The sequence below is a fragment of the Monomorium pharaonis genome, chromosome 4, assembly GCF_013373865.1.
Source record: "Monomorium pharaonis isolate MP-MQ-018 chromosome 4, ASM1337386v2, whole genome shotgun sequence".
NCBI classification, from domain to species: domain Eukaryota; kingdom Metazoa; phylum Arthropoda; class Insecta; order Hymenoptera; family Formicidae; genus Monomorium; species Monomorium pharaonis.
Window position 1 is genome coordinate 24635426 of NC_050470.1, and position 23153 is coordinate 24658578.

The window sequence follows — 23153 nt, forward strand, 5'->3', positions numbered from 1 at the left end:
ATTTACATTACAGGTGTGGAAAATTCTGAAGAATTCATGTTTGACATATTTTTATATGGAAAAAAGCTATAAATTTATTAACTATGAACGTTTATTTCTTTAATTATCTAAGGTATTTAAGTAGAACGTTCTTAGTATCAATATAGTGCAATGTTTAATTTTTTTTTAAATAAGGGGATGCTGTCAAAAGGCCTATGAGTATTGACAATTTTCTTCTACATTTTTATACATTTTTTTAAATACCTGATTTCAAAGATGTTTTACATTATTTTGTGCTTTGGTATTATTATAAGCATTATGTAAGAAAAATGTTTAAGCATGATAATATTATTGCAAAAGCTTTTGATATTTTAGCAGCTAGCTTAAATGTCTAATATAATTTTTTTTTATAATGTCAACATAATTATTTTCAGATCTTCTAGAAAAATTATTCTTTCCATATTGGAATATTTCTTTTAGAACTTGATTATTATATTAGATACAATTTGCGTATAATTCAGATTTATTTCAAATCACTGCTTTTAAAGATAGTAATTTAACTTTTAAAAAGAGATATTGTATATATGTTGTTCCTTTTTTCTTTAAAAATTTAATTTTAAATTCTTTAATATATCTTTTCTTGGAAAGTACTTATTGACGTCAATGAAATAAAATGAGCATAAAGAATGAAATACAAGTAAATGAATACACAGTTATTAAATTAATAACTCCGTAAATGATAACCTCTCACAATATTTTCATTGAAATATTGATTACTGGCTAAGAACTATCAGATATAATATGTAGTTGGAAATATGCTGGGTATTGGACACTCTGTGTATCTATAAAGTCGACTGATAAGCGTATATAATGCGCTGCCTATACATGACATGTGATATATTCCCATATATCACATGTAATGTGTCCCGTAACCCGATGCTATAATCCGAAGCAATCTTTTTTTTTCAGATAAGATTTCTTATGTGATATTAACGACTTGGTTGCGTTAATATAAAAAAAAAATCTTGACTTTATTATTAAATGCAACCGAGCTTTATTCTTTCAGAATTCGATTCAGTAAAGATTTACGAAGATATATTTAATGCAAACTGAAAAAGACGTAAATATATTTAATATGGAATAAAATTATTAACCAAAAGATATTTAAAAAAAGCTAATATTTTATTTTTATTTACGACGAAGTATTCGATAGAGTATGATAGTTACATGTATTTCTTGAAATTCTTTTAAGTCTGATTAATTAAGTAATATTAATTCTTTAAACAGAATGGTTTTAAAATAGAGAGAAAGAAAAGATGTAGAAAAATATCTTTATACTACATAATTAGATGAGTCATTCTTTTCCCTCCCACATTACATAAACAAACTTCCCATTGCACTACACATGTATCTTTTTCTCTATACAAGTTGAGAACAGCGCAGCGTTGTGAATATCGCGCTCCGCGGTTACGGCATCGTAACACAATGTATACACAATGTCTCAATGTTTGCCGACATAACATCGCTTTCCTAGTGCGAAAGAGCGGAGAGGGAGAAGGCCCAGCTGGCCGGCACGCTTCGCAGGTTGCCGATGAAAAACCAACTTAGTAGTTGGACTTTTGCCGTCTTGCTTTGCGAGCCCGACGAGTGCTTCGTGCTTATCAGTGCGGTGCCGATTCGACAATCGTGCCGGCTCGGAAATGTATTCTATTGTGCGTTGGCAATGAGTTCACCTTTGTTTTTGATAAGAGACTTCCGACAGTTGTGGCCACGCACACACGTGACCGAATTATATTACTCTATCTGTATTTCTCTTCCCGTGACTCACCCGCGCTAATCGGCCGATATCGAACACTATAATCATCAAGAGGAAATACTTAAATTTGCACTTTGCACGATTTTTTAAAACAAGATACAGGTGAATCAGTGTGTAAATCTATGTGTCATGGACACTTTTTCTTTCACATTTTTTTTTTTCTTTTACGCGTGACTTGATGATAGGTCGAGTGCAAAGTGAGCTTCAGCGCGAGAAGTTCTTCAAATTATCTGTTTCGAGTGCTTGCTGTAAGATATTACTTTCTTCGTGAGATCTTGCTATAAAAAGTGTGTATAGTGAAGTTAATTTATAAAAAAAAAACAGAAATATATATAAATAAATATATGTAAATGTAATATAAAATATATTAAAATATAAAAAAATAAATAAAATAAACTGAATATAATACATATATATTTAAAAAATGTGATATATGAAATTGAACATAATTAACGCTTTCAGCTTTTGAGCTTTTAAGAAATATTAATTTAGAAAAAAAATCTACAGGTTCTTTGTACATCATATAGAGATGCAGAGTCATCGGGTTTAAATGATATTCGTATATTTCCGTTAAATTATGCAATCATATGACTAATATCTTTCTCATGCAACATGCTTGAATACTTTTATGAAGAATCGCAATATATTGAGTGACGTAACATAATGAATTTGTGAAATAAAAAGCAACAGAGACCATCTCCGAGAACTGGTTATGCCTGTCCATGAAACATGCTAGCCAATCGAATGAACAGTGACAACGAATTCACAGTGATTTTATTAGCGAGGAAAACGAAGGAATTTGTAACGAGACCGTCGACGAAAATAGCACACATTACACAAACGTTTTCCACGAAGGAAAATATCCACAAATTTAACCATCTTATTTGCAGAAGATAAACGAAACGTTCCAAGCAATTTCGCAAGAGTAACTTTCGCATAAAAGAGATGTAATGTATCCCTGGAAGTGCATCCTTGAATTTAAAGCCAATAATACGTTCGATCAATATCCGATCTCAACAGGATACTCGAAGTCGATGTTACGTCGAAGAAGATAGCGATCGACAGATGTAAAAGTGATTTGATCAGAGGAAAGATCGAATCTCGCGGCCTGCAATTGTCGCATCCAAAATGGCCACCGCGTCCGAAATAGATCTCTCATCTAACAATAAACCGAATGTCGCGAGTGAACTTAACGCTATGCCCAAGATCGAAGTTACGCCGGAAATTGATGTCACGTCTGGGAACGACGACGTCGCGACCGAGGCAATGGTCACGTCAGCGAAGAACTCCGGCGCGGCTAAGATCGATGTCGCGTCTAATAAGACAGACAGAGGTGTAGCGTCTAATAAAGTAAATGAGGTAGTTACTGATCAATCATCCGGCATTGGGGTGCCACTCAAAAATTCACGCCGGAAGCCCCGCGCGGCTCGACCAGAGAGACGTCACTCTGTTGGTTCGGAACTGGATCGATCCCTATCAAAACATGAACCCGAGAGGAGCCTCGCCGAGGCGGGAAGCGACGCCGCCGGCATCCTGGCGTCAGATGGCAATTTTTACGAGGACATTCGACGCGAGGAGAACATGAGGGAATTGAGTTCTGTCGCGGGCGACAAATCGAAGATTCGGCAAACGTTTGCTGCTGAAGAGCCGCCGCCGAAGGCGAAACGAACCGAAGTGCTGTTTGCCGAGGCGACTTTTGCGACTACGGAGGAAGGTTCAAGCGCTATCGAAAGCACGGAGCTCGAGGGAGCATCGACGATGATAGAAGTTTCGAAGACACGAGTGCCTGAAGGACCGTCTACCGAAAGCCTGTCCGCGATCAAGAAACGGAAAGCGAAGGGTTCGTTAAGTAACTCTCTGAGGCGAAAGGTGGACTTGATAGAGAGGATATTGGAGGATCAGATGGAGCGAATCTGGGAGGAGAAACTGGAGAAGCATACATGGTTGCAACCGATTGAGACATGGATCGCCGATCACCGCAAACCCTCTTCCAGCTACTCGTTAACGCACAGTCAACCTGACGATGCATCCGACAACTTGACGGACATCAAAAAGGAAGTTATGCCGGAATCTACATATGATTTCAAGTTCACGCCGGCGAAGCAAGAGGGCGAGGAACCGAAGATCGAGAGCAGACTCACGGAAAATCTGCGAACCTCGAGAGTCGACGAGTCGAAGATCGAGGGCAAGGTGACCGAACATTGGCGAAGATTGCGAAATCGAGCTGTTTCTCCAAAATCAGATAGAGCTGAGCCAACGAGTTCGAACACACAGCTGAATAAACAAGAGATTGAGGTGACACATGGGGAGGAAAACTCAAACGATCCCGGCATTTTGGAAGTGAAGGAAGTCAAACGTCCCGATATGCTGGAAAAACTGAAGGAGAAGATGGATGAAATCTACAAAGTAGAGTCCATAAAAAATTTTTCTCTTCAAGTCTACGTCCACAGATGCATTATCAAATAAAAGTTTTTAGCGCGAATATACATTAAATACAGTAATACTTAACAAAATTGAAATTTCAAGGAAACGATTCTACAACAAATTTTTTCCCACAAATTTTTTCTTGAAAGTCTTTTTTAATTAAAAAAAAAATGAAGTCGAATAATCGCGGCATTTAATTATACGCGTAGTATAGCCTTGCTTATATTGTTTCTTATTTGCAAGCTTATGCTTTGTAGGTAGTACAAATTCTACATTAGTCTAGTCTAGCGATAATTTTATTTAGTGCCCCATATTGCAGTATTTTCAGAGAACTAATCGATTGGCGGACGTGAATAGACGACTGAAATCACAGATATGGAGTTCGGTGGTGACAATTGTCCTCGTCGAGGCAAAGAATTTGTTACCGATGGATATAGATGGCTTGTCGGATCCTTACGTGAAGTTTCGGTACATAAAATTTAATACTACAAAATAAAATACATAACTTGATCATTCCATTATTGGCGGATACAATTTTTTTGTTAAAAATTTTTTGATATCTTTAATTTGTTTAATAGAGAAATCTAGATTGTCCCACTTTCAAATCATTTCTTGCTCTGGTCGCTCGTAAATTCTTAAACAATCTTTCTATCTTTAAATAATTAAAATAATTAATTTGATCAGCTTATAAATTTACTCAATACATACCATTTCTGTTTATTATTAAATTTGATAAAGTTTACTTTTACTTGTATTATTAAATCTTTATTGATAATCTTTTTAAAAGCTGTTTTAATTTTTCAAATAATTTGTTAATTTCCTTACTAATTTATTATTCTATTTAATATGTTTATTGAACATTTATAATCAAAATATGAATTAACGTTTACAAATATAAATATAAATTAATATCGTTGATATTATAATTTATTATGCTGCAATATAGCGAATTTGTACTTTTCGTTTATTTAGAACGTAAATTGGCCTGTACTTGACATAATAGTAAAATTAAGCGGAATGAAATATCAGAGATTAGCAATTCAAGTTGCAGTTGGTTAAACTTCCGCTATAAAAACTAAAGTTCTCGCATCCTAATTTGCAGACTCGGCACGGAAAAATATAAGTCGAAAGTGATTAACAAAACATTGAATCCAATTTGGCTGGAGCAGTTTGACCTTCATCTTTACGAGGACCCGTATCTGGGACAAGAGTTGGAGGTGACGGTTTGGGACAGAGATAAAAGTCATCAGGATGATCTAATGGGCAAAACGGTGATCGATCTAGCGACTCTCGAACGAGAGACCACGCATCGGCTATGGCGCGAACTCGAGGATGGTGCGGGCAATATCTTTTTACTTTTGACGATAAGTGGCACAACAGCTAGCGAGACAATCAGCGATTTGGCCGTGCACGAGGAAACGCCAATGGAACACGTACAATTAATCCAACGGTATTCCATTATGAACACTTTGCAGAGGATACGCGACGTAGGTCACCTGACAGTGAAGGTAATTAAAAATTATTAGCATTAATTGCTAACGCAATAGTAAGCTAACGTGCTAATGTTAAAGTGTTAACTTTTGAAGAACGTCAAGGAGAAGCAGTAATAATTAACGTACAGGATGTTCCTGAAATAGATCGCCGAAATTTTGAGCTTTCTGCTCACGTCAAATGTCGAGAACGAAGCAAAGTTCTGATATATTTATAGATATGAAAACCCATCTTTATCGAATTATAAACTCATTTGTCTGCAGTAGAATTTTGTCCGACGAGCAAAGTACACTGTTAAAATTTGGCGACATAAATTATGAATACGCTCCATAATAATAATGATAGTAATACATTCATAATAATAGACTTATTACGTTATGAAATAATAATTTTTATCATAAATTGTATATAACATGCAAATGTTATCATACCAAAGCTGAAGAGCCTGCTTTTCTATTCAATATTATGACACTTATTTCGGATTGACTTTTTAACGTTATGAATTAATAAAGCTTATTCGATCGTTGAATAAAAAGTATGTCGCTTTTTTTGTGTGGGTTGACATAATAAATTTTACATTAGGCACTAATTATCCAAAAGGTCTTCTCGAAAAAAAAATTTTTCAATTTTTAAAAAACAGTTTTAAAATGTGTCTCGATATGAAAACGATATGAAAAGACAGAATTTAAATTGTACTGAAATTATTATTATTTACACAATCACGATTATCACAATCACATGATTTTTATTATTAGAAATATATAAAATAATTGAGGTCAGTGTGATAACTATTTTCATTAATAAAAATAATTTTCAAATTAAGTAATTTTTTTCAAATATAACTGTATCTCTTCTCAATTTCCATAATTTAATTTAAAAAATATAATCTTTTTTTTCTTAAGGCCGTTGCACCAATAAATTAAAATAAATTAACAAATTTTAAAATAAATTTTATATTATGGTCTGTTTGTAAATTAATTCATCTTTTATTTATAGGTATATCGTGCGCAGGGTCTTGCAGCTGCTGATCTTGGTGGTAAAAGTGATCCTTTCTGCGTTTTAGAGCTCGTGAATTCTAGATTACAAACGCAAACGGAATATAAAACTCTCGCGCCAAATTGGCAGAAAATCTTCACCTTGTAAGTTATAATCGAAATATTGTTAATCATTTTTCATACAGTTATTAACGCATTGTTAAATAACAAAAAGTTAAGTAACAAAAAGTCGGGCATGATCAGAAACGAGAGTCACACAGCCCACGTTGATTATGCGCAATCGAGAATAAATTTTCTTGTTTCTACAGCAACGTAAAGGATATCAATTCTGTCCTGGAAGTGACGGTGTACGATGAAGATCGTGATCACAAAGTGGAGTTTCTTGGGAAGGTAGCGATACCGTTATTAAAAATTCGTAACGGCGAAAAACGATGGTACGCGTTGAAGGACAAGAAATTGAGGGGCCGCGCGAAGGGCAATTGCCCTCAGATTCTTTTAGAAATGACCGTCATATGGAACGTGTTCAGAGCGTGCGTTCGGACGCTTAATCCAAAGGAAAAAAAATACATGGAGCCGGAAGTGAAATTCAAAAGACAAGTCTTTCTGCGAAATGTCCTCAGGCTCAAAGCTATCATCGTAATATTTATCGACATAGGAAAATACATACAGTGAGTGTGACTTTAACTTTTATTTGTATTACTGAAGATCTAATTTCTTTTCCCTTCAGTCCGGTGTGACATGTAAAATCCCAAACAAATATAGTTTTATTAGAAGCGAAAGTTACGATAGGGATCTAAAAAAAAATTACTTTTCTGCTCGAAATCAAGAATTTAGATCGAAATTAAGAAAATTAATTAAGTTTTCTTTCACCGGATGACAAGTATCCTGCCAAAAGATATAATCTAAAGAATTTTGTATTTTATGCTTTTTGGCAAGAAAGGTTTTAGATGGAACTAAAATAGAGCCTATAGCTTATGTCGCTGCTGTTTATGCTGCTACTGTTTATGATACTATTTTTCCACTTTATCTTACGGTTAGGAGCTGCTGGGAATGGGAAAGCAAGATGAGGAGCATCTTCGCTCTGGTCATTTTTATTCTTGGATGTTACTACTTCGAGCCATATATGATACCGGGCGTGGCATTATTGATCCTTCTAAAGTATTATCTGGTACGTCACTTTTGCTATTGATTTTATTGAAGTTTTAATCTTGCACTCTTTTGTATATCTATATTTTAAATTAATTAATATGACCGTGGCATTTTATGTGAAACAATTAAACATCATTATTGATCACTGGTCTTCAAAACTGTGATATTGAGTTTTGCATGTTGATATGCATCAGATTGTAAAATTTAAAACTTTAATGTTTGCGATTTCTTATGTAAGTTAAAACTTGATTCATTGCTGGCACATCATTCTGAATCGTTCCAATTATTAATCGCTATGCTATGAAACGCTTTCTGTTCTTTAATTCAAAGTCTATTTTTGATTCTTTAGTCTTTATTCTTCGCTCCCCCTATTGTCTCCCGTTGACCCATCGACCATAAATATGTACGATAATAAGAGCGTTGGTATCATCACCTGGTAATAATGCATATACTTCTCGAATATTCACATCCTATTTAAAAGTCCATTTCAAGACCTTACATATGCAAAACGTCTCGTATTTATGGTGTAATTTCGTAGAAAAATTAACTCTCATAATATTTTCTTTTCTTTTCATTTCTTACTAAAATCACTAAAATCATTAATCATTAAGACCGAATAAATTGTGCATGGTTATCATATTTAATTTTGCTATGGTTTGTATTTAGTGCATTCAAATTTAGAGATATAAATATTTCTATATATATGTTAATAACGTTTTTTAAAATGTTTTTTCTGTATAAACAAACATTGTAATAAAGGAATTACAATAAGATCGTATAATGAAGTTTTTTTAAATGAAAATTTCTTAGCAAAAGAGAAACAAACTTTTAGAGTTCAAAAAGTATTAAAGGCATAATATTTGGAGAGTTGTTGTTTTTAAAACTAAAAATAATTAAAATGGATTCATGCGAAATAATACGATTAACAATCAATTATTTATTCTAAACTATTCTTTATAATATCCTAACTAACACAAAAAATAAGCACGTTTGTATATTTATAATCTTTGTACGTTTTCATTATCTACTTTATACATTTTAATATAACCCATCCTGCATAAGCTCAAGTTATCTACGCTTCGTTTCTTTACTGGCAATGCTGCATGTCGAATTTCTTTGCTACCTATCAGCTTAGCGGCGAGAGGAGCGGGTTCAATCATTGGATTTGCGGACAGGTCGCTGTGGTGACGGGCGCACCTTTAATTTATGCAACTTCCCAGTTTCAAGATCACGCCGCTGAGATCGGATCCGATGATTGTCCACCAACGCCCGGAGATGATGATGATGATGAGGACGACAAGGATAAAGTGAGTTACTACATATTTAAAAAATATATAAAATGCTTAGATTAATCGCGTTAGAAATCACGGTTTTCTTTCTTCGTGAAAGTTTCATAAAAAATGAAACATGTTTAAAAAATACGATATATTTAGACGATAATCATGTAATGCTGCGAAAACTTTTTGCAGCGATTCATTGATGGTGCACGTAGCCATTATTGAATTTATAAAAGATCTAGTGATATGGCAAATTCTCACTTGTGCGCCGTGATCCATCCAATAAATTTACCGCTATTACCTTTAACCTATGCAATTAATTAACGTAGATTAGTTGCTCTTATGTTAGAACTAAGCCGAAGTGTGTGCGTGCTCTCAGAATTAAGCGCCGCCGTTGACTGACTGCTCTATGTATCTCGTTACGCTCTTTGAATTACAATATGTGGATAAAGATGTTATCTTTACAAGCAACAGCATAATTCCGTCATACAAATTTAATGTATTCATCGTATTATAATATTTAGATAAGATACAAAATCATTTAGATATCATGTTGTATGAAACTCAATCAATGCAAAATATTAAATATAATTAGAGTTTTTTAACTACCCAAATGTTTTTCTTTTAACTTTCAATTTTTCTCTATATTTTATATTTTTAATGTTTAATTATACTTTTGTCTACTCATTAGGTATCTTTTCTGATATTTAATTTTGGGAGTAACTAGAATTTAAAAAATTTAGAAAAATTTAAATAACGTTCCTAATTGGGATAATAATTTTCGCAATAAATTCTTTACTAATAAATTCTGTTCTAAATTGCTTGTAGCATTAGTATTAAAATTAGCGGTAAATTTAGCTTGTAATATTCTTTCTAGCTTCAATTTATGATTACGATTCAAGTTCAATTTTTCTGTTCAACATAGTCACGATTCAAGTTCAATTTTTTTGTTCAACATAGTCACGATTCTGTGTTCGGCGCTCAACTTATAAAACTGAAAATGCATAAATGATTTACATATAAAATATTATTAAAACATCATCAAGATCCAGCCTCGAATGTAATTAGCGCTTTTCTTATTTACTCTTAAGTGGCTTAGTTTAAATTATTATTATCTAAATAACATTTTAGAAATTAGTATTTTTTTGATGTTCAAATAACATCTAAAAAGTTCTATCTACTAACATATAACGAATTTTCAGGAGGAGAAGAAAAGTCTGAAGGAGCGTTTACAGGCGATTCAAGAGGTGACGCAAACAGTCCAGAACTCGATCGGTTATCTGGCTAGTCTTTGCGAGAGGGTGAAGAATCTCTTCAACTTTACAATTCCCTATTTAAGCTACTTGGCGATACTGCTGACGATTGGCGCGGCGGTCGTACTTTATTTAATTCCGATTCGATATTTAATCCTTGCCTGGGGAGTCAATAAGTTCTCTAAGAAAATCCTCAGGCCTCACTCCGTGCCCAACAACGAGCTCCTCGATCTTATATCCAGAGTGCCTGACGACGAAGAATTACTTAATTATAGGTGAGTAATTAACTCTATTATATTACGGCGCGTATCATCGTTTGTTGAGATTAATCGCATTTTTTCGCTTATAGATGTAAAACGTCTGTGAAAATGTTTCGAGAAACTCGAGTGTAATATGGTTTGACGTTTTTGGTTTCATGATTATTAAATATAAATTCAAACTGAATCATATAATTTTATATTTTAATATTTCTGCGTTTAAGAAGCTGGAAGAAGTGAGTCGAAAGTCATCGGTCTTTACGTATTTATATATAACTTTATTTGAATATTATTTGAGATGTTTGCAAAATGGAAAACTAAGCAATTTTCAATGTTATTTTTAAAAAAGAAGAAAAGAATATACACTTGTCTATTTAAGAAATATATATTAATACAGTACGTTTTTTAAAAGCAACATTCTTCCTCATAAAATGCCATAGCAGCGGAACTTCATGGTATCTTCGCGGCCACTACTTGCATCGCTTGTCGCTTTCAATTTTACGAAAGATCGCGAACGGATCCTTCATAACGCATGTACTTTTACAGAGAACTAAAACCCGTGCCGACGGCGGATTGCAGTAGTTCAGGCAGTCCCAGTTCGAACGCGGCGCGAAGAGAGCAGAGAAAGAGACACAAGGCGGCGTAGCAGAATATCCCGCGGCCGGATGTCGCGGGTCCAAGGTCATCCAGTATCCTTAAATCGGTCCTGCTGCGCCGGAAGTTGCGACAGCGAAAAGGATCAGCGGAAAATACGGATGTAACTAACGTAGACTGAATATTCGTTCATTTTGTATCCTCCCTCGGTCGTGAGAGCCTCGAATCTAACGTCAGTCGTTAGCGAAGGTATCGCACGTGGTGTGCCTCGAAGGAAAAAAGAGAAGAGAGAGAGAGAGAGAGAGAGAGAGAGAGAGAGAGAGAAAGAGAGAGAGAGGAAAAATAATAATAATGTAAAAATTATGAATAACGAAAAACATTAACGCCGAAAAATTAAATTTACTTTGGATGTACATTTGTTACGCCATGATGAGAAGAAGAGACTTTTACGCACAGGATAAAATATTAAGCACTGCGGTCATAAACAAACGATTGATGATCATGTGATGCATCTCGGAGTGTATCACAATAAAAGAAGCTATAAAAAGACGCAATTATGTATTGGAATATATATTGTAAGATATTATACAGAATGTAAAACACGTTGTAGAATTATACCTAATGCATTGACAATGTATATAACATATATTGTATATTAAAATGACAAATTGCCATTGTCATTACAATTAATTATAATGATATAACGAATTATGTGATCACGTCGTTTCTTTTCCGCAGTAGCTTGGGGATTTTATTGTTGTCGTTTTTTAAAACGTTTGACCATAATTAATACTTTTCTTCTCTTCCATTGAATAAATTGAAAGTAAAACTATTACATAAAATTTTTTAATGTAAACGCACGATAGTAAGCGCTTCCTATTCGAATTGTCTGGATCTCTATGTTAATGATATGTGATTAATGTAACACCATGATCAGTGAAGAAAAAATTGCATAACGTTTTAACTTCTTCCATATTACTTTTTTATATTATAATCACTTCTGACAGACTGCATAATTACGTGCGATATTTCTATAGTCGAGTCTCTAAAAATACAACAATTTAAGAAGTAAATTTAGAGACACTTCAAGATTCATAGAAATATAAAAGTAAAAAAAGTAAGAATAGGTATTTAAAAGATTTATTAATTGAATTATTTAAATATGCAAAAAACAGAAATAATGAATTAAAGACCAACCAGCCATTAATTCATTATTTGTAAAGCCAAACAGCCAAGAAGAAACTAGTTTTCTTAAAATTCAATTTCAAATTAAATCAATTAAGTAGTAACTTCTTTTCTGGTCATACGATTCAGACAAGAAGAATACAATAATTTCTTTAAGATGATCTCCTAAGTAATAAACAGAGAGAAGGATAGTGATAAAAGGAGGCATAGGCAAGTTTGAAAGTATTCAATGTTAAAAGTGAGAGCCACGTTTCGAGCATATCAAGGAGAGCATGGAACGTGTGTTCTTAAAAAAATTGATAAATTAATGAAGCTAGACATTTAAACAAAATGCGATGATATTTCCCTTAGGGGAACGCTCGTCAATTGTTTCGTCCATCGGTGTTGTTAGTTAGCAATTAGAAACTATTATGAGGGATAGAGAGATGTAAGAGCCAGTAAAAAAAAAAATATATTTTCCAGGACACAATCGTCCTAGAGTTCCCGCAGAAAGTACACGTAACTTCGCGAAAGGATTATTATAGTGGATTTCAAGTTAATTCAGTCACGCTTTTCTTATAGGTAGCAAAGGGTTAGCTTTTCTAAATTACTTGCGGGGACTCCACGAAATGTCCGCTAAAACTATTGAAACGAAAGGAATTGTGTTGCGGTATTTGTAAGTAATAATTTTATAGAGACGCAAAGGGGCTTAGAAAGAAACACACGGCGAAACTTCCGCGTTAACTCAATATATTCGCGCATGCGGTTTTGCAAAATCGCATTAGGCGTACTTACATACGTTGCGTGCGATGGTTCTCTTCTAAAGCGTCTGACGTTACTTAAGTTTTTATTCCAACGCACAGTTTTTACCCGATAAGATGAGATAGAGGGAGAGAGAAAGAAAGAGAAAGAGACGGAAAGCGCGTATTACTTATATGACGGTAACTTGTGTGCGAGGAAAATCGTTGTTGCGAGAAAAGCCTTTTCAACTAGAACTTACCTAAATCACGGCGCGTGTATTTTACAATGGCGTTTGGCATTTGCAAAGACACGCGGTTAAATAACGTTAAGAGACATGCAAATCTGTGCAACTGTTTTCTTATCGCGCGGAGAAACAAGTTTGTTGTACTGCTGCTATTACGATTAGCGATTTTAACATGCCTTTTCAACATGCGGTTATGCAATTGTCGTTGACCTAACTTTTTTTTTCTGTTCGGTGCGCATTTCATTTCTGTGTTAATACTTTATGTCGTTCTAAATTGACAAAACTATGGTAGAGATATATGAAACAACTGAAGATACCTATCGTATTATAACACGTCGTAACATGCCAGTAAGTTTTTAGTGGAAGTCTAATTAGCAGTCTATATGCAAGAGTTTATATGCATATTATCTTAAATTTACATTCGGAAAATGAAGAATATATCACTCGCTACGTTATTACAAACATATGTTAAAGGCATTCCGTTCTTCAGAGGTGTAAATTTAAGGCAGTTTCAGAACATAAATTTTATCCTTGCAAGCCAATTACACTGGTAAATACTGTTATTACTTGCACTAGTATTTCTATGTGTTATTTTACGGACAGTTACTTATTCTCGTACGTAATATTTGGTAATATTTAGTTAAAAAATAATATTATCTTATAATTGAATTGCTTTGCCAGAAAATTAGAATACTTATTTTTATTTTATTTGTCCAAATAAGAATTACCGTTAATTGCATAAATAATATATAACTAAAAATTTCAAAATTATTTTGATAAGTTAAATATATAGCACATTTTATTGGTTCGACGTGGATATTATAATGCGATTGTGATCTGTTTAATTCTATTAAGAGATTTTGAAAAATATTCAAGAACAATATACAATAATGACATTGCATATCTAAAACTATATAAATAAAATATACATATAAATACAAATATCAGTTTTTCAAAAATTTTGAATATCTCGCAACAATGCAGATACAGACCCGAATGTTTTCTTTATTACAATTTCTCAATCAATTTGAAATAAATTTTTCCTCAATGAAATCGACAAATGTAATATTATTCAAGTAATATATTTAGAATAACAAACAGTTAAAAATATTTGTGAGCTACATTTCAGGAAAGACATTTAACAAAATTAGCTTCAATCAAGCTTTATTAAAATTTTCATTTAAAATTCAAAAATGTTTTATAAATTGAAAAGTTACAACAAATGATGATCTCTATACATTGATGGAGAAAATTATGATTGAGAAAATATTCGGATTTTGGAATACATCGTATTTACAAATATGTCGAAGAACGTGTTAATTAATAAATATATGCGGCAAACATCTCTGCGAAATGTCACTTCGGCGACCGCAGTCTCGTTGTGCAAATGCATTTGCTCGAAAAGGCGAATACTGCGTATGAATATTTATTTCTAGTCGCAATTTTAATCGATTTGTGGCCGGTTCGCGAGAAAAAGAAAGAGAGAGGAAGTATGAAAGAACGTGAAAGAATGAAAGAAAGAGAGGGTATATCGCTGATCCATTTTTCGCTTTTCTAATTGTATACTATAGTCGTCACACATACACACAAATACATACACACACCGTACATACGTCTTTTTCCAAGTCTTTTATCTTCGACTTACTCATTCTCATGCTATATAAGCGCCTCGATGATCCTTCCGGCACAGCATTGAGACTCTCGTTATGGAGCACAACGCGGGGCGCATTTATTCCACACACATTTACACGTATATACACGTATTACATAACATACAGGATATGCAACAACCGTCAGTCGTTTTTCTCAGATTGTTCTTACAAAGTCCTTGGCTATTTTGGAACTGATTTTTCCTGTCGATGAAAATATCGATTCTACTTGTAGTTTTTTTTTTTTTTTTTTTAACAATTGAATTATTGAACTATTGAAAGAACCTCTAGCGGATGAAATTTCGGGATAGAAAAATAACATATTCCTCTCGCTCAGCTTCTCAAAAGTGGAGAATAAATAATTAATAGGATTTTTATTTGAATATGAAACTATCCAACGTTAAAGATCGAAAACGTGCGATTAAATAAAGTAAAGAACGATTTCCTTCGATATTCTCGCTAAGGAAAAATCTCCAAATGAACCAAAGAAACTGCGGTTATAGGATATCCAGTGATTATGGGACCTGTGCACACACCGCGTTACTTTTTTCGTTATTAAAGGCCTAAGGGGCGAGTTCTAAAAATACGTTACATATTACAATATTATGTATTATTACAAAGCTTTATGCCCAGTCTACAATGAGTCGTTGGTCGTTGGTCGTAAGAAATTTAACCAATTATGTTCGGTTATTCTTCTCTAAGATCAACTGTGATTGGTTAAATTTCTTACGACCAACGACCAACGACTCATTGTAGACTGGGCATTACATCATCTAGTCAACGAACATATACGATTTTACGAATAACGAAACATAAACATCCAAGATACCTTGAATCATTTCTCAAGCTTCCACTTTATATATCTTTTCTCAGGTTTCTGTTTAATCTTAACCAATTATTTGATTTTTAATCGCGATACTCATTACATTCCTTTATTCCCATTAAACGTTATATCACTGCAAGTGTACTTATTCGAAGTTAATTACAGTTGAAAGTTTAAAATTTAGTATTTTCTATACTGTTATTTATTTTTTAATGTCACAAATCATAAAGAGCAATATAACTTTAAGATCGTTTCGATTTATAAAAATTGTTTCTTTTATAATTGAAATGCTATAATTAATGCGCAAAATATTTTTTATTTTATTTTACCTACAGTGTAATGACGGGAAAGTGAGATCGAATAAGAAATTATATATTTTATTTTACCTACAGTGTAATGAAGGGAAAGTGGGATTGAATAAGAAATTCTAAGTGGAAAAGCTTCAGCTTGTTCGCAAATGCTTCCTTAAAAAGTAACAAAAATTTAATTAAAAATTACTAAGCTACAGCTTAAATAGTATTGTATTCTCTTGCCAAATAGTCTCACTGTAAACCCTGAACGCAGATGTTATTTCACATATTTTAATCATATAAAGGGATGCAATATATTTTCATAAATTAATTTGTATACCAATTTTATCCCCATATATACACTTTACTCAGATTAGTTATCTAAATTCGTATCAAAATATAAAAGGAGGAATATGATAGATTTTAATTATCAAAAACGGTACCTGTGCTGAAATATAGCGTCAATATTAATCAATATCATTGCAAATATGCAGTGAACATTTCACAAATTTTGAGCTCGATTTTTAACTATTCCTAGTCCTTTTCTACTCTTCCAATTTTGTACTTCCACAGATTTTAAGATTTTATCCTCTTTCCACGATCGATACATAGCTGTTTGTTTTCCATTTTATTGTCTTATTGTTTCTCAAAATACAAGCTGCAATACGAGCGACACAAGAATACACATGTAATATGCTTCAGATCAACAGTAAAGCTCTATTCTTGAAAAAAATCGAAGGTCAAAATGTTTAATCTTAGCACAAAAGTGTAATTTGTACAGTTTACATATCGTTACTTTAAATTACTACATCAGATTTCGATAATCTGTTGATTTTCAAATTAAATTTTTAAACAAAGAAAGATTTAATTAAAAATTAGTAACTCAAAATTAGTAAATTTTTAACTGTCGATTCTCCAAGTTTCAAATTAAAGAGCTTATTTTCAAACTGTCTTACATCCTTATCAAAAAGTAAATAAATTCGATATTAAAAGGTTACGCTATTATGAAGCTGTGGAATTATAATATTTTATGTAATAATAATTTCCACAGCTTTGTAACACTAATTTCTGAAAGTATGGATTTAAGACAGTTTGAGCGAAAAATAAGCCCTCCTATTTCATTTGCTCTGTTTTAGTCTAAAAAAATATCTTTTCAAAATGAAACGGCTGTGTCTGAGGAAGACACGTTCGTATTATCAATATGCATCTTCTTAGAGAACAGCTTATAGACATGCAACAGACACTCTTATACATACGTACACATACATACATACATACATACATACGTACACACGCGCACGTTCGAATTTGCATGCTCCGGTTTCTTCGTGTGTTATTTCGATCTTCATTCGGGTGTTTAGTCATTAAGGGGAAGATATGGGAGAATCGCGAACATTTACGAGGGTCGCGTACGTTTTCCTGAATTACGCTGGCCGCAAATAGATCGCTTAAGTCAGTCGAAAAACGCTCCGCACACGTTTGTCTACTTCCTAATCGATGAGAGACAGAGATACTTAAGGAATTTAGATAGAGAACGCAAATGTGATTCGATCGTCGATCTAATAGTGAGCGAAGGGAGTACGTATCGAGGCGGAAGGTTACGTTTAAGCCTTTCCGGAAGAACTCGATCGACATGGGGCTCGTTAATTGCGCCACAATTGGAATTGGGCGCAGAGCGGAAAACGCGAATGCGTGACGTCGATCGAGTTCACGCCGGTGTCCTCGACCAACGTTCTCGATGTTCCGATGATAAGATACTTACGACAAAGCGTGATAAGAATCGTTATTATATTCATAATATGAAAAGGGATACAAGAAATTGAGAAATAAACGAAGCTTTTAATATCCACCCGCCGTTTTATGCTCTTCTCTTCGTGCTACCTACCCTTTAAACTCGCTTCCTTTCACGCGCCAATCATCACCTTTCAAACCCCTTACAGTGATAAAGTTACGCGAACATCTTGTATGTCTTCGGAAAAAGGTTCCCACACTCTAAAAAGTTAAATATAAAATGGCGTTTAGAAAATGGCAAGATTAAAAAAAAAAGTAAGAGATCGATAAGATCTTTTAACAAGATTCTACTCCGCAATCTTGCATTTTGTTGTCTGATTTATAGCAATAGATGCACGGAAAGAATAATTTTGCTAAAGTGTCTAAAATTTAACTCAACATAGATCTAAAATTAGTTTTGTTGTCATGAAAATAATTATGAAACAATGAGCTTTCAATCAATAATGAGCAAGCAATACCATATAAAAAGCTTTAATTATTGTAGCCACCAGCTTGAGCGTTCTACATAATTATTTTGATCTAGCAAAATTACTTTCAGATCTGTAGTCAACTAAATTTTTAAATACTTTAGCGAAACTGTTCTTTTCGTGTAGATAAGAAAAAAATCACCAAATTTAACGTTGCATACGAGCTTCAGCTGATTCATCGCATTGCGATAAAACGATTGCATCCTCGTACAGTCGTGAACGAAGAAAAAAATGTTTTCGCGCGCGATTGCACACACTTACAAATAATTCGTGCAATTTTTCATTCCATTTATCATTAATGTATTACGCTACGTGAGCTAACACGTCACACGTGCGTGTTGCACCCGTAAGATTTTTCCAGCCCGGGCGGAGATTACACAAGTAGGAAACAGCCGTGTTATCCTTGACGGCCGCTTACGCGTTATTTCGCAGTTCCGTCACCCTACATCCTTTTTGCGACCCCGATGTGTCAGACGCGGTTTACTTTCCATAACCGTCGCCGAAGAAAGAGAGGCAAGAAAGGTGCACGCGCTGCGCCGTCGAAGAATGCCGCCAGCACTCGAACGGTGAAAGTAAAACCGCGCCCGTCAACTAAAACAAAATTTAAAAGCTTTTACCGGAATGTACCGGGTCGTGGTAATCCTTTTTCGAATAACGCGGCGCCACGCTGTTAATGACATGTCATGCTCGACGTGATGCGAAAGTAATCGTATAAAAAGTCCTAATGTAAAGTAGATTTTAATGAAATGTTTCAGTTTTTAACTATCTTATGACACTTGTGATTTATATTTACTAAATGAAATACATATTTATGAAGATGTTTACAAATTAAGTGTATTTCTTGTCTTCAATTTCATATAAATTTCTCTAAGGATATTTTTGAGGGATTTCTTACAAAAACTGAACAAGTCCAAAAAATTAAATGTTCAGGAAACAAGAAAATTTCTTAATTTAAAAAATGGTTTATTGTAAATATGAAACCTTTTTCTGGACATATAATAGAAATGAGAACAAAATTGTAGACTTTGATTGATATTTTAAGTTCTTATTTTAAAGAAAAAATAGAATCTTGCGGATTTAAAAAATAGGATTTAATTCTTCCAGAAATTTAATTTATTAACTTATCCTATAATATTTTACATTTACTTCTTTGTATAATATTAATAAAGAAGGAAATATTAAAATATTATATAAAGTAAAATAATTTTATTTTTTTATTTGCAAACATTTTACAAATTGCTCAAAAATATTCTTTCGTATTTCTTTTTTATAAATATGGTAATTTTTCTATGAATATATAATAAGTGTAAAAATAATATTTTAAATTTTAATATATTTTTTTTTAAATAAAATAAAAAGTTTCTAGACATGTTTGATTTTTATAAGAAACCCTTCATTATTCTTGCAATCAAAAATATAAGCCAAAATATGAAAAATGTATTTTCTTTTTTTTAGCTTATTTAAATTTCTCTGTTAAAAATTGAATTTTTCCATGTTGCAAAAAAGTATTGTTTTTTTCTTACAACATATATAATTATTGCTTTTAAGCGTGATAGAGATAAAAATAACCGGCCCGTCATCAAGAATAAGATAATAATCGTAAGCGACGTCCTAGACCTTGTACGAAGGTGAAAGTCGAGGCCACGTTTAACCGACCGGTCGGATTTGGGTCCTCATTGGGAGAGCATGGATGACCAAGCGTCAGTGGATCGATAAATACGCCGCTTACCACTTTCTCGTAAAACGAGCATCGTTAAAGATCATAAACGTTCATTGGCCCGACACACATAAACATGATAGAATATTTTTTTTATTATACATTACTTTTTAATCCATTGTAGCATCTTTTTACAAATTTAATAATTTTAGCCTTTGTTTTATAGCTTCAGCAAAATTTGTTAACAAACATATATATATCGGTCATAAATTTATAATTTTATTATAAACTAGCCCTGCCACGCGTTGCTGTGGCTCTCTATTCTTATGCTACGTTTTTTTTCAAATTTTCTTTGCTTTCGTTGTTTAACTTTCAAAAGCCTTGCTTTACTGTTGCTCTTTTTATTTTATTTTTGAATAAGCATTTATCTATCTTTAATAAATCTAATATTCATTTATTCACGTACTTCTAACTTTTTTTTCTAAAAGCTGCCATGGATTTAGAAATCCATTCAAAAGACTGTTTTAAATAAGTTCCTTTTTTTCAATAAAATAAAAGTCATCTTTATTTTTCTTATTACCTTAATTTAAACACAATAGAAACATTCTTCGCCTATCCCCGTCTCTCCCGGTCTCTGCCCGTCTCTCCCGGTCTCTCTCCGTCTCTCCCGGTCTCTCCCCGTCTCTTCCCGTCTCTACTCGTCTCTCCCGGTCTCTCCCCGTCTCTCCCGGTCTCTCCCCGTTTCTTTCCGTCTCTCCCGGTCTCTTCCCGTCTCTCCCCGTCTCTGCCGGTCTCTCCCCGTCTCTCCCGGTCTCTCCCCGTCTCTCCCTATTTCTACTCGTCTCTCCCCGTCTCTCCCGGTCTCTCCCCGTCTCTCCCGGTTTCTCCCCGTCTCTCACGGTCTCTATTCGTCTCACCCGGTCTAGCAAAATTTGTTAACAAACATATATATTTGTCGGTCATGAATTTATAATTTTATTATAAATTATCACGGAAATTTTTATTATATCTTTTTACACATGCACAATTTTTATATATTATATACATTTTAATATGTTATATTAAACTATATATATATGTACTCTTTATTTTATTTGTACTATCTTATTTTTAATAAAATAAATTTAAGTCAAATCACGTACGATGTTTACATTTAAAAATAATTTGTTTCAGTTGTCAAGTTATTCATCATTAGAAATAAAATGATATCCACGTGTGCACAGATCAAAATTTACCGATTGCTCGCGTTAAAATAAAATGATGATTGCTCCCGATGAAAGTTTAAGAGAACCATTAGGTCTGAAAGAAAATTGGAGACAGGTGATCACGTAGAAAGGCTGGCCATTTGTCTCGATACACGTACTCGATCTGGATCCGTCAGATAGAATCGCGTAAACTGGATGAACCGGCTATAATCATTACACACGGTGTAACTTTCCAGTGGAGTGCCCGCGTGAAAATTTCAGTGGTCCAGGTCAATGAATCGAGTTTCTGGTTAAAAAAAAAAACGACACGGAATGCAAAACCTATTCCGGTCTCTCTGCGTATCTAGTTGTTGTTCATAAATCAAACTCTATTAGAAAATTGAGGACGTTGTATTAAATGATAAAAATGGACGGAAATGATGGAACACAGCGGCAATTTGATAATTGTGAAAAGCTTCGCGATAGTAGCGTGATTAACCTACATTCGCTTCAATTTACATAAATTAAAAAGAAAGTTAAAAAAGACCTAAAAAGAGTTGGTTAATAATTGTCAGTAAAAAGATAATCGCTCATTTCTCTTAATCCTTCCCTTAAGTTTCTTTCCCTTAATTCCTAATATACCTTTTATATTATTAATCATTAATCAAATGTAATTTAATGCAGCTTAAATAATGAAACCTGTAATACAGAATTCTAAAAATTTAAATTGACCTAAAAAAGAATATATACTTAACAGATGGATCTTGAAATATCATTGTCTAAAAAAAAATAAAAGATAAACTAGTGATTCATCGTGTTCAAGTTTGAAATTTTCTTTAGGACCTGCTACGTGCGCGGCAGAAATTGCCCTATTTTACGTTTCAAGATCGAGGCGTGATTTCTTAAATTTTAACAAAATTATTTGAGAAGTCGTAAAAAAAAAAAATGTTCCGTGGCATTGAAATCCGGATCCTGGACCGGAGCGGTCAGACATCCGAATGTGAAAGTAAGATTCTCTACGACTCTCTCCTCTCACAGTTATTCATATTTATCGCGTACACACACTTTGCCATGCAAGGTAGACTGCCTACATCAACGTAACGCGATCGAATCGACAACGGACGTTTGAGAAACTTCTCACGAAAACAATTAGAGGGCTTTCCTCTTTGACCGTGGCCTTAATAAATATTGCATTTTGATTTTTGGACGCGCGAGCGAATGGCTGTGTAACGAGCAAACAATGATAGTCCCTGCCAGAACGAGTTTCACCGTTGGAAATTTATTTTCGGAGTAATCAACCTGACCTCTTGTCGACCGTGTTAATTATTCTCGTTATTTCACAAACGCTACGTTTCTCGTGGGATCCATCGCCACGTCGTTTCGTCACGTCGAACGGCGGCACTTTAGCACTTTATTGTGGATTTCCTGCGAGGCCGATAATTTCAAATGCGTTAAATGTTGGCTTACGAGGTGAGTTCGAAGGTGAAATGAGACGCGTATGAAAGTCATTATAAAAGTTTTCACGGGGAAATGTTACAATTTTACAGATTACAGACGTACTTCCTCTTGGGTGATGCAACGCGGAGCGGTTACTCTTCGTGCAGCGAGTTGGCTACTACGCAACATTCGCGCTGTATAATCTCTGCGGTATTACATTTGGTAATCGTGGCGAGAAGCATCACATACGTTGACCGGAGCAAATCGCATTTCACTCTCAGAGAAACACTCATTTTCTCGAAAAGTTTTAATAAATATTATTCACAGACGAATACATTACGTCACAATTATGTGAAGAGTCGTAATAATATTGGTATTTTTTAATTATTTAAATATTGGTATCTTTAAAAATCTAGTGTTTTCTGAAAAGGAATATTCACGAGTAAATCCGTATATTTATATATTTTATTA

At 33.7% G+C, this 23153-nt stretch overlaps 1 protein-coding gene and 1 long non-coding RNA gene across 14 annotated transcripts in view; one reads left to right on the top strand and one right to left on the bottom strand.

Moving 5' to 3' along the window:
* Positions 1-17993, top strand: part of LOC105837722 (multiple C2 and transmembrane domain-containing protein) — a 34585-nt gene extending 16592 nt beyond the window's left edge. For 5 of the 13 annotated variants that reach the window (XM_028194637.2, XM_012682743.3, XM_012682744.3 and 2 more), the window contains 8 exons: positions 4524-4687; positions 5322-5727; positions 6707-6849; positions 7014-7373; positions 7744-7873; positions 8985-9161; positions 10334-10659; positions 11188-17993. In XM_028194637.2, the coding sequence (XP_028050438.1) occupies positions 4524-4687; positions 5322-5727; positions 6707-6849; positions 7014-7373; positions 7744-7873; positions 8985-9161; positions 10334-10659; positions 11188-11287 (1806 nt within the window). In that variant the 3' untranslated portion in view covers positions 11288-17993. Of the gene's footprint in view, positions 1-521; positions 4202-4523; positions 4688-5321; positions 5728-6706; positions 6850-7013; positions 7374-7739; positions 7874-8984; positions 9162-10333; positions 10660-10733; positions 10998-11187 lie in introns of those variants that run through there. The other 8 variants (XM_012682739.3, XM_028194640.2, XM_028194641.2 and 5 more) reach the window with 8 other exon arrangements.
* LOC118645421 lies at positions 15269-20679 on the bottom strand. Its single transcript, XR_004963113.1, has 2 exons — positions 20642-20679; positions 15269-18995 (listed from the first exon to the last, which is right to left on the bottom strand). It is a non-coding gene; the product is annotated as an uncharacterized LOC118645421 (long non-coding RNA).
* Positions 20680-23153: the final 2474 nt, after the last annotated feature.